The following is a 15048-nucleotide window of genomic DNA, read 5'->3' on the forward strand; positions in this document are numbered from 1 at the left end:
TCTGAAAGATTGTTCTGTAACGAAGATCAGAAACATTAGTGAACTTCAGTATCCTACCGTCGATGTACATGCTTGCCTGCTGATCTCCTGTCTCCACCACTAACTGAGGAGAAGATGGGCTCATTCAGAGCCTAATTACGAACCAAAACCTCTACTTGCAGAAGACGAAAAAAAAAACCATTCACGAACATCGCAGGGTAAAAATTATTGGCACCACGTCACAATCATGGGATCACATTTCCGACAGTCATACTCAACACAACCAAAACTATACATATATTGTACTTCGGTCTCATCCTTTGAGTCAGACGACAGCAAAATACATCACGAGGTTTTCACGGTTATATAGATCGCTGTTCAAAATAGTACTTAATAGAGCAGGACACACTGACGTCACTGAGCAAGTTGACAATACGTCTGGTTGGTGCTGATGGACTGGCTAGTTATCACTTTGCATGCTCCTGATCATGTTCAGGATATAAAGGAACAAGTTGAGGATGTCAAGGTAGAGCTCAACAGAGGCCCAAATGTAGTCGTCATAAGTGTGGCGCTTTATCAAGTTCTCTGTGTCGTAGATGATGAAACCTGAGAAAACTAAAGCTCCAAGGCCACCAAACAATGCAACTGGTCCAGAGCCCAATGGGAAGAACACCTGCAACACAGCATATCACGGCAAAGTGCTTATTACAATTGGTGGTTTCGTAATGGTAAGATCGCTATTTGAATTAAGTATATTGTATCAAAATGAGTGTACACTTGCCTGAATAAAGCTTATCACAACAAGTAAAACAAGAGCAGAAAACAGAATTGGTCCAAGATAACCAAATTCTTTCCCCTTCTTTGAAGCCCAGAAAGTATACGCAGTCAAAGAGGCAACCACAGCTGAGGTCAATATTAATGCCTCAAGCACAATTTTCCCTGCAGCACACAAATGATTGTTATGTAAAAAGTACAGTTGGCAGTTGAAGAAACTAACTAAAACTTGCAAAGGAAAGAAAACCAACCTTGAGTGTTAGCACATGCCACACCAATACTGAAACTCAAGCACAACGTGAACAGACCCAGGTAAACAAAGTTGTGTGGGTGTTTGTGCTGATAATGATACAATGGGACCATCACTGCAAGAAATAACACAAAATTAGCTGAGAGCACCAAAACCATTCCATCCTACCAAACAATTAACAATGTCATCTACTCAGGCTTTTCTCAAAATTCAGATGAAGAAGTTTAGTTACTCGCAACACTAACATGAACAAAAAGCAGGGAGTAAAAAAAAACAGCCCCACTGATCCAAGATTTGAGACTTTCCTTGATATTTTTCCATATACTATTAAAATATAACTCATACCGGACTAAATACATTGACTATCTCTTACACAGTTATGTGTGCTGCCTACTTGATCCAACTAGGGGATAAAACAATCTTGTCTATGGCAAACACAAAGCAGAAATTTCAGAATTGAAAGAAAAAAAAATAATCTGGATACACAAGTGTTCAGAAGAGTTCTACACTTCTAAAGACAGCCCCACCATGCCCATATCATCACACTCCGCACTTGACTAACACAAACGCATCATATGATGTCAAGGGAAACAAATAAGGCCAAACCAAAATGCATATGAATCATATCATTTAAGGTCTCATAACATTTGTAACAAAATTTTCCGACAGCGTTTGCATTAACTAGTTTGTCATAAACTCGTCGCTGAACATGATCTATAGAAATGCTATTCACAATTTATAGGAAAAGCAATTGCAGCATTAGTTTATAATATAACACAAACATTTACTTCACATCCCAATTCAGAATGCGAGTGGGCAAATCCATGATGCAGAACTTACTACGTCTAATTCTAAGTATTAATTCGTGAACTAATTAGATCCTAGATCTAGAGGCCAAAGTTTTGATTCCAACAGCAAGGCATATAGTAACGCACCGATCTATCTAGATTCAACTATGTAGCCTACAAATCAAACCAGCTGCTAATCAGCGGGACGCGGATGAATCTACGACCGATCACAGAATAAAACCATTCTCAATTTCTCATCAAGCACAAGAAATCTAAGATAGAGGTCAACCGAAGCATCATCAGATGGGGAGGAGGGCACACGTACGGACGAAGGGGAGGACGGCGAGCACGAGGGCGAGGGTCGGGGAGGAGGAGAGCGTGGCGTTGAGGGTGGGGTGGAGGACGGTGAGCGCGGAGACGGCGGTGGTGAGGAGCAGCTGCGCGGCGAGGATGCCGTACACCTTGCGGACGAACCCCCACCGGAGGGCGCTCTCCCCGCGCGAGATCCCCGGGTACAGCGTCTCCCCGGTGCCGGCCTCCAGGTCCACCGCGGAGGCGTCCACCTTCTCCTTCATCTCCGGCGCCCGGCGGTAGCCCGCCGGGGCCAGCGGCTGCATCTCCGCCGCCGACGCCATCGCTTCCGACGCGCTTGGTGGGTGGGTGGGGGGAATCGGGGAGAGAGGAGGAAGGAGGTCAGGAGGGGATTTCGGTTGCTGGTGGCCTCGTGGGAAGGAGACCCGTATGTATCGGGGAGGTTGGGATTTGTGAATTTGCTAAGCGTACACGTGGGATCTGACCGAACTTTTCTTCCCCTGGTCACTGCGAGGTGGGGCCAAATTGGGCGGATCGGTGGGCGCAGCACTCAGTCAGAAGTCAGAAGAACGCGTGACACACACACACTGACAGTTGGACCCACGTGGATAGGCTGTTATGTTAATAAATCTCTATATTTTTTTTGCGGGGAAATCTCTATAATTACGTGTGCTTAACTCATCTTTACTGCACCTGCGTGAAGAATTTGTTCGTAGCAAAAAAGAATTACTGTTAACGATTGCGCTCGATTGAATTACTTCATGGTCTGGAATACTAGATAATTTACACCATAAACTATTAATATTGGACAAATAAACTCCTTGAGCATTGTTTTGGGTGGTTTTTGCTCGAGCTTACACACGTGACGCCAAACGTGACAATCCAATTAACAAATAAAAAAAATCTCTAGACCCACCCGCCCCTAAGCCAATCTATCCCTAGTTTCCCCTCTTCTCTCTCTACACCTATGGCTAGAGAAGGAGGGCAAAGGCGGAGACCGCTTGGGCAAGGCGGATCGAGGAGGCAGCAACCCGAGGCAGAGTGGAGGCACATGGATGTAGAGCTCGAAACCAACTTGGGGTCGAGAATCCCGTCCTCACTAGGAACTCGTCCCCGGTGGCGACCACCACCATACGTCGCACCGTCGCTTGCTGCGTCCACGCCACGTTTGGCCACTGGTCTCCATGGGAGAGGGAGGATACACGGGGGAGGAAGAGGAGGATGGGAATATGACAGTGATAGCGAGGGAGACAACGAAGATGCCGCACATCCGGATAAAAGCACAAGTCTCATATATGGACCCCGACGGTCGCATCATCTCCACCACCACTCACACGGACGCAGCTGCACATCTCGCCAAGCTCCGCAACCAAAATACTCTTCGAACATCTTCGCCACCACGTGCACTGATGCTCGCCACCGCCTGTGGCCTTTTCCACCAAATCGAGCTCTAGGAGATAATGCCTAGAGAGCTCGAGCTCAGCTGCCCTTCGCACAAAGAGCTCGACTCCGCCGCCGCCTGCGGCCTTTTCCACCCAATCGAGCTCCAGGAGATAATGCCTAGAGAGCTTGAGCTCAGCTATCCTTCCCACAAAGAGCTTGACTCCGCCGCCAACACCTCCCCAATGAAGTTTGAGCTCCGTTGCAGGCTCTCCTCTAACCTTGCTGTCAAGCTAGAGCAGTGGAGCACGCGACCATAGGTCTGGAGGCCACTCGCTCTACGACGAGGATGGTGTTGCCCAACCAAGCTGAAGCCATGCGGAGGCTCGCAAGTTCGCCATCGCCGTGAGCTTTGCATCAATATCTTCCACCATTGTCCACCTTCTCCAATCTCCAGCATGAGAGAGATAGAGAGAGAGAGAGAGCAGGGGACTAGGGATGTGATTGGACATAGGAAGAGAAAATTCTTTGTTGGTTGGATTGCCACACTGATGTCATGTGTGCAAGCTCAATTTAAAACCGACTAAAACAATGCTAAGAGGATTATTTGTCTAGTATGAATAGTTCATGTTGTAAAATGTTTGGTATTTTAGTTTAAGGAGATAATTTGGTTGACCTAACCACGATAGTTCGTGGATTAAAGGGACTATTTGGATTAAACTAAATATTTGGTAGAGTTTTAGCACCAACAAAATTTTAGTATGCTATAGTTGAAAATATTGATTTGGATTGAAGTCAAACTATGCTTATAAGACACAAGTTTACAGGCAAAGCTAAATCTATCTATTATATTATTAAAACAGCTCTGAAAGGAGGCACCATGTTCACTGTTTGGGCTAGAAATTTCCACATTAATCGGAGAAAAAGAAAAAGAAAAGAAAAGGAGAGTCGAAGTAGAAGTACAATTTAAATTAGCTAAAATTCGGAATTAAAATAAGAGATATTGAAAGAAGTTTCCATGTATGAACCCAATACGAGATTAATCAAAACTCGAAATAAAATAAAATCCAAAATTAGAAAAGAAAAGGAGAGTCCAAGTAGAAGTACAATTTAAAAATAGCTGAAACTAGGAATTAAAAATAAGCAATATTGAAAGAAGTTTCCATATAAGAACCAAATACAAGATTAATCAAATTTTGAAATAAAATAAAATAAAATCCAAAATTAGAAAAGGAAAGGAGAGTCCAAGTAGGAATACAATTTAAAAATAGCTGAAATTCGGAATTAAAAATAAGAAATATTAAAAGAAGAGTCCATATAAGAACCCAATATAAGATTAATTAAAAATCAGAATAAAAATAAAAATAAATCCGAAATTAGCAAAAGAAAATAAAGAAGAGTTCAAAGTAGGAATACAATTTAAAAATAGCTAAAATTCATAATTAAAAATAAGCAATATTGAAACAAGAATCTATATAAGAACCCAATACGAGATTAATTAAAATTTTGAATAAAAAATATAATAATATCCAAAATTAGAAAAATTAAAAGAGAGTTCAAGTAGGAATACAATTTTGAAACAACTGAAGTTGAAAATAAAAAAATAAAAACATTAAAAGAACACAATACGGTATTAACTAATTTTTTTTAAAAAAAATAAATTCTGAAATTAGAAAAAAAAGATTTCAATTAGGAATAAAATTTATAAATAACTAATTTTTTGATAAAAATAAAGACTATTGAAAGAAAAGACCATCTAAAACACGTGACGAGATAAATTAAGTAACATGCCTATAAAGGAGTAGAGTTGGTGGCGGTTGATACGTCATATAAAAATTGTTAATAAAACACCAAATAGAATCCTAATGACGATTAAAAGGAGGGACGTCGGGCATGCCGTGAAGCAAACAAGTAAGGCGGTTGCCGGGACTTCTAGAAAGTAAAAAAAAAACACATTGATAATCATATTCAAATTTTAAAATCTCAATGACAATAAAAAGGAGAAGCAGCGGGCAGGGTGTATAAGAGTATAGTTGCAAAGCCGCCGATGGTTGACGGGACTTCTAGAAAATAAAAAATGAATTACAACAATAGTTATGTTTGATTTTTAGAATCACAATGATAATAAAGAATAGGCGGCGGACGGTCTGTAGAGGGGCATAGTGGCATCGTTTGCTAGGACTTCTAAAAATTATAAAAAATGAAACTACAAGTCTAATTTTTGAAGGTTCGAAAATTCTAAAAAGTAAAAAAAAAACCAATGATAATCATGTCCGATTTTAAAGTCTCAATGACAATAAAGAAGGGAGGCAGCGAGCGAGCCGTAGAGGAGTACAATGGCAAAACCGCTGACAGTTTGGCGGGACTTCTAGAAAGTAAAAATGAACCCAAACGATAATTATGTTTGACTTATTAAAATCTCAATGACAATAAAGAGAAGAGATAGTGGATGGGCATAGAGGAGCATAATGGCAATGTTTGACGGGACATCTAGAAATTATAAAAACGAAACCCAATGTGATAATAAACTCTAAAAACTAGAAAATCCAATTTTTAAATGTTCCAAGAAGAATGAATAGAAATAGTGATAGATCGAGCAAGCAAATAAAAAAGGAGATGACATAAGGGATAGCAAATTTTTAAAAACTATATAATTAGAAACATGAGGATGATAAGGTTTGGTTTTTCAAAATCTTAACAATGAGATAGCTATTTAATTAATTCTAAGTAAAATCATACTTAAAAAATATATGATTTTTTTGCTAGCCGCGCAATTGCGCGGGCCACCCAGCTAGTTCATGTTAAAGTTGTGTTCTACTCCCTCCGTTTCGAAATGTTTGACGCCGTGACTTTTTAACACATGTTTGACCGTTCGTCTTATTAAAAAAAATTTAAGTAATTATTAATTCTTTTTCTATCATTTGATTCATTGTTAAATATATTTTTATGTAGGCATATAATTTTACATATTTCACAAAAGTTTTTGAATAAGACGAATGGTCAAATATGTACTTAAAAAGTTAACGGTGTCAAACATTTCAAAACGGAGGGAGTAATAGAGATGTTTGGTTGGTTAGGCAAATTTTGATAAGGGCAATCCCAGGCCCAAAGATTTCGCCGAACATACACGTCGTCAAATCGAACTTTTTTCGTTTTTAGATTTTTTTTTAATATTTACAGAAATAATCTATGGACCAAAAAAATTGCAGAAATAGCCCCTGTCGCCCTAATGGTGGGCGGCAATCTGACGTGGTAGACGGTGGGTCGACCGCGCCGTCTGCCGCCGTCGGCCAAAATTGCGATTAGGCCCTTGCCGCCCGTACAGAGGGCGGCAAGGGGCTAATTGCAATTTTGGCCGCCCATAAAGAGCTTGCGGCCGTACTTTTTTCATCTGGGTCCCTTGCCGCCCTCTATTGGGGCGGCAAGGGACCCAGATGAAAAAAGTACGGCCAAAAGATTTTTCTATGTTATGTTAATAATAAATAAAGAAGTATTTATTGGTAAAACTTGTTAATATTGTTATAAAAATGTATTGAAGTTGGTTGTTGCGCAATTTCATATGTTAAGTGAGGTATTATTTTGTACCTTATTCGACGTATTAGTACTCGGATAATTTATATAGGCCTATCGCAGTCTGGGTCGTAGAAACATTATATGGACTTAAACAAGGAGAATTATGTAACATGAAGAAATAGTAGTACAATTTGAACATGATACAACTATTTACATTGCGGTTACATAGATGATATTAGATTCGAACTAGGAGGGAGGTAGTGCAATAGTTGAACACAACGACGATGTAGTAATGGGACAAGGAAGCATGACAGTAGAAATTTCAATATGCCAAGTTGTCCGATAATAGCTAACCCCTACGTGAGGATCCCTCTCCTCTCTCAAACCGCGCTTTAGTAACCCTGTATTGCTCTGGTAGTTCAAGCTGCACAACACGGCTAGGTGGAGTTAGGACCCTTCTGGTGTCTATCCATTCTCTGTATTGACATCTCCTTGGTGGTTCATGGGAGGAAAGAATAGGTGTAAAGCAAGCAAAGTAAGTAAATGTTGTGAGAAAATAAGGATTCATGTAATCAAAATATTCTTACCATGAAATCGTCGTCAAGAATATTTGGACAAACAAAGAACCTTCGACCCAATGTTGTAGGATTTATGGAACGAAGAACCTGACAACGATCACCACACCTGCATCTTGGACGGGCTTCCCATGGAGGGAGTGCCGTAGTTAGCACCCGCCAGTCGCTCTGTTGTTCACGACATTGTCGTTCATAAGCCGCTTTTCTCTGTAAGTATTGCTCAGTACTTTCGGATGCGAAATACCAACGACCTTCTTGTAAACAAGTGGTTAGGTCGAGAACGGGATTTTCTGTATCGACCCACTCGATGTATGCGCAAGCCGTAGTGCGGGTCTGCCGAATAGAGTAGTGTTACGAAGAATAAAGCGATTGCCCATACGGAATGAATAAGCATATGCAGATAATAAAATACCTCACGGTCATAGTTAGGGCACCTAAAAAAGCGCCTTCCTCGAATATCAGGATTCCTCGAAGCCATTAGTTGGCATCGATCACCGCATAGGCAGAGAGGACGCTGGCACCAAGGTGGTAGTAGGTATACACAAGGATCGCTACGCCAGTTTGGATCCTCAACACCTCGGCGTCTAGCCATTGACGAAAGCCGGTCGGATTTGTAATGAAGCAAGTGGGGAAGAGAGTACTGAATGTGACTGAGTTCTGAAAGATTGTGAGGCCTCACTCGTTAAGGCGACTTATATAGGCGCAAAAAATCGAGTGATACCCCTGACATGTGAACGTGGTGGGTGTCACGCCCAGAAATTCTCGAACCAGAATTTCTAAGCTGAATGTGCATTAAATCCCTGTCCAGGACCAGCCAGGGTACACAAACGACAATTGTTGACATACAGATCCACGTCTTACAAAAATAGAAAAGATTACAAATGCAGCGGAAAAGATAAAAGCGAGCTAAACCGGGAAGCTTGACTTCAGCAGCGGGCGACTCCACTCCACAGGCAATCCTTGACGGCAGCGACGAAACCAACTTTGACAAAACAGCTCCAACTAGGAAGATCTTCAGCTCTGGTGTGGGGAAAAAGAGAGCAAGACTGAGTACTACCCACTGTACTCAGCAAGTCATACCGGAAGAGGAGGTATGATGCAGGATATAACCAAAGGAGGCTAGAGGTTCTTTTGCATAAAGCTAGCATTTAAAAACAGTAGTTGAAGGCAGTAAAACAGTTGTAGTAATTAATCAATATTAACCAAACACTGTCCAACGCTACCCCACGTTGCAACAGGCCCAACCAACCACCTGAACTACACCAGTTCATTAAGCTAAACTAGGGATGAGACTAATCACGGTGAATCTGGTTGATCGCCCATAACCGCGGGCACGGCTATTCGAATAGTTTTACTCTGGCCAGAGGTGTACAACTGTACCCACAAGACACGATTCCACACATGTCGCCATGCCCCGAAGTATCACCATGATACTGCAAAGGGGGAAATCGTGACAAGACCCTCCACATAACCCTCCCCTAACCATCCACACCACGCTAAGGTTTCACCCCCACCCCTCAAAAGGCAGTGGGCGGTCCCCTCTTGCGCCGCGGTGAATCCGGCAGCTGGACAACCGGACACCCCGGCCGACCCAACTCCATCACGCCCACCCTCGCCACCGGTGCCTAGGAAAGGGTCGAGCTATACTTCAGATCAAGCAGTTACCCACTCCCGCTTGTGGTAAGCACGGTAAGTCTCCCAGGGTTTCCCGTGAACCGGTCCTTAACTGCCATGGGTGCGACCAGCAAAACCATGCACCCACAGCCCACCATTCAGTGTATTTTAATTAACTAACACCATTGCGGTGGCACCAATCTAAAGCTATGCCAATAGACAAAGTCTATGTAATAAGGTGATCCCCATTTGTGTGCTAGTTGAACTAAGCATGGCTAAGCATTTCCTAAACCAACATCTAGTCATTTTGATACCCAAGTTATCAACGGCATATGGTAAACAATATGTGGCTGAGGAATAGGACCCATCCCACATTACATTGTAAAAGAATGCAACATTTAATAGAAATGCGGGATACTTGTAAATTGGGTACAATATGATCAAACGTATTGCATGACTTGCCTTGCTCTCGAACTGATGGGACCTCAGCAACGTCTTCGAGAAACTTCGGATCGACGAAACGGCCGAAACCTACGCGACAAACAAAGCACACAAGCAAAACATGCTATAAGACTACTGAAACAGGAAACAAAACCATTTTTAATGGATTCTTTGCATTTTTCTTGATTTACTGAGACTTGAATGGACTTAAACGGAGCTCGGATGAATTACTTATGAATTTTAGAAGATAAACTGTGTTTTTACTAATAAAGAAAAGTCCTTAATCAATTTATTGCGCAATAAGTCCCAGGGCTGACGTCAGCGAGGGGAGGGGGCGGCGCCGACAGGCGGGGCCCACGGGTCAGCGGCTCAAAGCGGCCGGTCTACCGTGGACCAGGACCACGCGGGTGGTCCACCGCCGGTCCACGGGACCGATGGTCCGGATCGGCCGAGGGGCCGATCGGACGGCACGGCGGCGGCTAGGCACGGCTCGGCTCGGCTTCAAAACCGGCCGGCCGGCCATGGCAACCGGCGGCGACGCGCACGGTCGCCGGCGACGGCAATCGGCGGCGTGGGAAGCGACGGAGGACGGGGCGAAAAGCGACGGCAGCGGCTGAAGGCGACGGCGCACGCGCGAAGGACGGCGGCGCACACGGGAGAGAGGGAAAAAAAAAAGGGAGCGGAGGGGAGCCTCACCGGCGAGCACGGCGACCAAAGCGGAGGATGAAAGGCGGCGGTGACCCGGCGATGCTGAGGTGCGGACGGGCGGCGGCGGCACGCTAGGAGAAAACAGAGAGGGGGTTAGGGGTAGGGAGAGCGACCACGGCGGCTAGAGCGGCCGGCCGGAGTTAGGTGGAAATGGAGAGCTCACCGGCGTGCGAGAGAAACGGCGCTCCGGCGACGATTGGCGGCAACCGAATGGTGGCCGAGGTGCAAGCGGGCTCGGTGAGCGTGACGGTGGCGACTACGCGGCGCGGCGGTGGCTCTAGCGGCGGCGGCGCGCGGCCGGAGATGGGCGGCGGGCGGCGGAGCTCGGGTGCGCGGCGCGAGGGCGGTAGACGGCACGGGAGAGTGCGGTGAAAAGAGGAAAAAACGAGAGAAGGACGCGGGGAACGATTTATAGGCGGAGGGGGAGGCGGACGTGGCCGGGAACCCACCCTATTGCGCCGGCGACGTGGAAAGGTGGGGGGAGAGAGAGAGAGGGGTGGGATTCGAAATCGAATCCCGCCCTCTCGAGCGCGCGCACGGGCTGGGAGATGTGGGGAAGGTGGGCGGCGACGCGGGCGCGGAGTGGGGCGCGAAGAGGGGCGGAGAAGGCGGGCGGCGTGGGGAGGTGGGGCGCCGGCGGTTGGGGCTCGGCTCCAACCGGCTAGAGGAGGAAGACGACCGACAGGTGGGCCCCACCTGTCGGCGCCCGAAGGAGAGAGGGAGGGAGGGAGGACTTCGGGGAGGGGAGAAGGAACGGGCCGGCCCCAGGAAAGGGGCGCCGAGCGCGGGGAGAGAGATGGGCCGACGGCCCATCTAGAGAAAAAGGAAGGAAAAGAAAAGAAAAAGAGGGGAAGGATTTTCCTGGGATTAAAATTGCACTTTGGTGATTTTTAATTGGTTAAAATTATTTCCAAGGCTCTGAAAATTCCACTAAAAATCTTGTTAATGCATTGGAGCATGGGGAACTCAAGAAAAATTCCACCACGCCGAATTCAATTATTAATTGCATTTATTAATTAGGGAATTAGCTCTAGGTTAAATAAGATAATTTCTTCGGACGATTTATTTAGCCAATTTTTAAAGCAAGGAGAGGGGGAAACTTCAGGGTGTGACAGTGGGGTATGGTGGGTACGCCTGATTGGCGCCGAAAGATACATGCATGATCGGCGCCGAAAGTTACATTGGTCGTATGCGCCAAATGGCGGGCAAATACTCGTATCACACGCGAATAAAGGAGGCTGCATCGGTGCGGCAGAAAGTAGTCGTGCATGCGCCGAAAGGTATCGTGCACATATAACAACAATGTAGTCATTACACAAGCATACAGTACTGGAAAGTGAAGCAAGTAAACAAAGAGAAGACTGCTCTACTGGCCCTGCCCCGCGCCGCGACCATGCTTGGTCCTCCGGGCCTGTGCTCGCACGTGGTCCTGGGAGTAGGTGAAACGATCCGGTGGCACAGCACGGGTAGCACGAGTGTCCCGCGGAGGAGTGGCCTGCGCCTAGTCTTGCGTCTGCACCGGCGGTGCGCCTCCCAGCTGTGAGGGGCCGATGACGTCCTCTGTCGAGCCTGAAGTGAAGTCGAAGTCAGTGATGTCGAAGAGGAAGGTGGAAGGCAACAAGTGGTCCGACGAGGTCCCAGCATGGTCCAGTGGTGGACCCTGACTCGACGTGCCGGCTGCCTGTGACGAAGTCCCGGTGTACTGCCAGAACTGCGCTGAGTGCGAGGTCGACACAGCTGCCTGAGACGCTGACCCTGCAGCCTGGGAGAAGTGGGCGGCTTGCGTCATAGCGAACTGGGCGAAACCTACACATCGACAACGGGACCCTTGTAAGCTAAGACATAAAATGTATGTAAATTGATTGTCGAAGTAATGTTGTTTTTTTAAGTACCTGTGGGGGGCACAACAGAAGGCCTAGCCGAGGAAGGCGGGGTGCTGAACGGTGCACGAAACCCTGAAGCAATCGGCAAGTGAAACGGCTCACTTATATATGCGAGGCATGTACAGAAATAGTAATAAAAATACTTACCTCCGTGCGGAGGGGGAGTCGGCCTAGGAACGTGCGCAGCTGGACGGGGACCAGTCGGTACGGGTGGCCGCTGTACAGCTGCGTCTGCCCGAGCAACGTCGTCTGCACGACAGGTGAGCACTCGGAGAATCGAGCGCATCGACTCCACCATCCGCGTGTACGTCGTCAGGTGCTCCTCTACGGGTACCGGAATCCCCGCGCCTAAACGTTGGATCGTCGTTGAACCGTCAACGACGACCCGGTTGATGTCGTCGACCTGCATGGTTAATTTGTTCGTAAATATTCGTAAAATTTGACGAAGAGAAAGACATGAAAACATAAAGGAATGGTGCGATGCAGGGTACTCACAGCACGAGCGAAGTCCTGGTCGCGGTGCCTGGCATAGAGGTCTCTAGTGCTCGCAACGTGGGGCTGCTGCTCCAAGGGAGCGAAGGTGACCCTAGTACGGGTGCGTGGTTGGTACCAGCGTAGGTAGGCCTGGTACGACTCCTCAGTGTGTGGCTCTCCCTCGTGGTCCACGACCTCCTCGGTTGCGAGCAACCAGTCCTCAACAAAAGTCGCCAACTTGGCGGGCCAGTCGCCAGCTGACTGCTGACCCTTGCGCGAGTACCTGCGAATTAATGTGTAATATTAGTGTGAAACGACAGATGTTACAAATTATTGTGAACAGGCAGATTTTAATGCAACAACGGAAAGCGTAGTGCAAGATCTTACCGGTGAACAGCAGCTGGGACGGTGGTCGGAAACGGTACTGGAAAGGGCTGACGGAAGCCGAACTGCCGCATCACGCGGAAAGGGGCGTGAGGCTCAACGCAGATGTCGAAGACCATCGGAACCGTAGTCATCCAGTACGCCTGGTCCCTGGTGCAGAGTGTGGACAGACCCAACGGCGCACGAGCCTGGGTAGCCGTGGCACTGTAGGGCTCCCACACGACGTCAGTCGGCAGAAGGCGGTCGAACTCCATAACAAACTCAGGATACGACCGCCTAACCTGGACGTGAGCCCATCGGCGCTGCAATACGAGACGATCGATGTGATGTACAATGAACTTAGCAATTAACTTAACAATACGATAAGATCGATGCAACGTACCTGACGACGGCACCACAAAGTACCCATCGTAGGGTAGTCGACCTCTGGTCGCTCCTCGTACAGTGACTCCTCGTACGCGTGCTGGTCCACCTCAGGGCGGCCGATCGCAATCCTCTCAGCTGCCCAGATAGAAAGAAAGAGAGGGCACCCACCAAAGGTCGCGCTGGGATCCGTCTTCGTGCAAGACTCACAAAGTGCACGGTACAGAGCCGCCAACAACGCGGAACCCCAGCTCCACTGAGACACCTCGCCTACCGCGACGTCAGCGATGCTCCTGGCGTAGTGCACAAGTCCCTTGTCGACCGCGTGCCCGTGACCGCCACAGAACATCACCCAGCCAAAAAGCCAGAGCAAGTCCGCCTCCAAACATCGGCTGTAGGAGTACTCGTCGGCCTCCGCCTGTAGCTGCTCAACCTGCAAGCCGTCGATAAAATGTTAGGCACCTTAACTGCGGACTAAATATGTAATACGATTGTCATTTCGGTACAAAAACACTCACGGTGAACTGAAGCAGCCACCTTTTCGTAGGTCCGGTGTTGCGGTGGTGTGCCAACGGCTCGAATGGGAGGTGCGGTGCGCGCTGTACTAGTGCGAAACGTGCCGTCAGATCATCCTGCCAGTCCACAGCCGTGGTCACTGGCCCAACAGCGTCTCCCGCGAGCGGTAGCCCCAATAAGTACGATACGTCCTGTATGGTAGGGGCTACCTCACCGCACGGCAAGTGAAAAGTGTGCGTCTCTGGCCTCCATCGATCGACCAAAGCTGCTAGGAGGGACCTGTCCACAGTCCATCGTCTGGCCGGGTCCGCGTCACCGGCCGCAGCCTCCACCAGCCGACACATCGGTAGGAGGCCGGCCTCACGTAGCCTGCAATAACAAATTAATATGTCATTATAAAAAATATTATAGTGCAACTAACTTATAGTAAAACACTATTCGTACCTCTCGACAAAGGAGTCGTGAACCGTGAGTAGCTCACCGCACGTCCGTGCCCGGAACGTCCCAAGCTGAGCCCCCTGCACCGCAGTAAGGTGAGACCGGTGTCGGTGATCTATCGCCGGGTCCAACAACTGAGGTGTATCCTGACGTGCCATCTCTGAAAAATATAGTGTTTCGTGTTAGAACAATTCAAAAAATAGTACTGTAAAACAAAAGATAACTTGCAAAATTATGAAATAGTAATAAAATCATGAGATTAATTATGTACAACAAGAGTACAGGCTATTTAAATATAGCAAACGTTACTAATGGTACATAACGATGACATGCAATTTAACATATATGTAGAGTTCAATAATATAACATAACATTACGTGTCGAAGTCCGACATACATCAGCATACCTAAAGACGTTAGGCGCCTTAGTCCGACGTTACATCACGAGACCTAAAGACATGACATGCCGAAGTCTGACATTACACGACGAAACATAAACACATCGATAAGTTCGAAACGAATTACAAGCAAATCCACATGCCGACATAGAACATAAAAACTACACCACGTAGCCAGACGTGGCACGACGACGCCTAGGACGTGGTCGAGTGGAGGTAGTGCCTTCACCCGTAGGGCGAGCTCCATCTGCTGCTGATC

General features: G+C 46.9%; 2 protein-coding genes across 2 annotated transcripts; both read right to left on the bottom strand.

Annotated features, from left to right (window-relative positions):
• Positions 1-253: 253 nt before the first annotated feature.
• LOC4338736 (BI1-like protein) lies at positions 254-2534 on the bottom strand. Its single transcript, XM_015785064.3, has 4 exons — positions 2117-2534; positions 1005-1118; positions 761-918; positions 254-652 (listed from the first exon to the last, which is right to left on the bottom strand). The coding sequence occupies exons 1-4, from the start codon at positions 2424-2426 to the stop codon at positions 440-442; spliced, it is 795 nt and encodes a 264-aa protein (XP_015640550.1). The 5' UTR covers positions 2427-2534; the 3' UTR covers positions 254-439.
• Positions 2535-11456: 8922 nt separating this feature from the next.
• On the bottom strand, positions 11457-13408 carry LOC136356729 (uncharacterized). The gene is made up of 5 exons (XM_066310986.1): positions 13079-13408; positions 12713-12974; positions 12365-12620; positions 12227-12289; positions 11457-12140 (listed from the first exon to the last, which is right to left on the bottom strand). The coding sequence occupies exons 1-5, from the start codon at positions 13327-13329 to the stop codon at positions 11836-11838; spliced, it is 1137 nt and encodes a 378-aa protein (XP_066167083.1). The 5' UTR covers positions 13330-13408; the 3' UTR covers positions 11457-11835.
• Between the last annotated feature and the right edge of the window lie 1640 nt (positions 13409-15048).

Source organism: Oryza sativa, chromosome 5 (assembly GCF_034140825.1).
Source record: "Oryza sativa Japonica Group chromosome 5, ASM3414082v1".
Taxonomy (NCBI): domain Eukaryota; kingdom Viridiplantae; phylum Streptophyta; class Magnoliopsida; order Poales; family Poaceae; genus Oryza; species Oryza sativa.

Coding starts and splice junctions, on each gene's coding strand:
- LOC4338736 (XM_015785064.3), bottom strand. CDS start 2,426: ATGGCGTCGGCGGCGGAGATGCAGCCGCTGGCCCCGGCGGGCTACCGC. Junction 919..1,004: donor GGCATGTGCTAACACTCAAG/GTTGGTTTTCTT, acceptor TGTGTGCTGCAG/GGAAAATTGTGCTTGAGGCA. Junction 653..760: donor TTGTGATAAGCTTTATTCAG/GCAAGTGTACAC, acceptor GCTGTGTTGCAG/GTGTTCTTCCCATTGGGCTC.
- LOC136356729 (XM_066310986.1), bottom strand. CDS start 13,329: ATGGAGTTCGACCGCCTTCTGCCGACTGACGTCGTGTGGGAGCCCTAC. Junction 12,290..12,364: donor GACTCCCCCTCCGCACGGAG/GTAAGTATTTTT, acceptor CGATTGCTTCAG/GGTTTCGTGCACCGTTCAGC. Junction 12,141..12,226: donor TTCTGTTGTGCCCCCCACAG/GTACTTAAAAAA, acceptor GTCGATGTGTAG/GTTTCGCCCAGTTCGCTATG.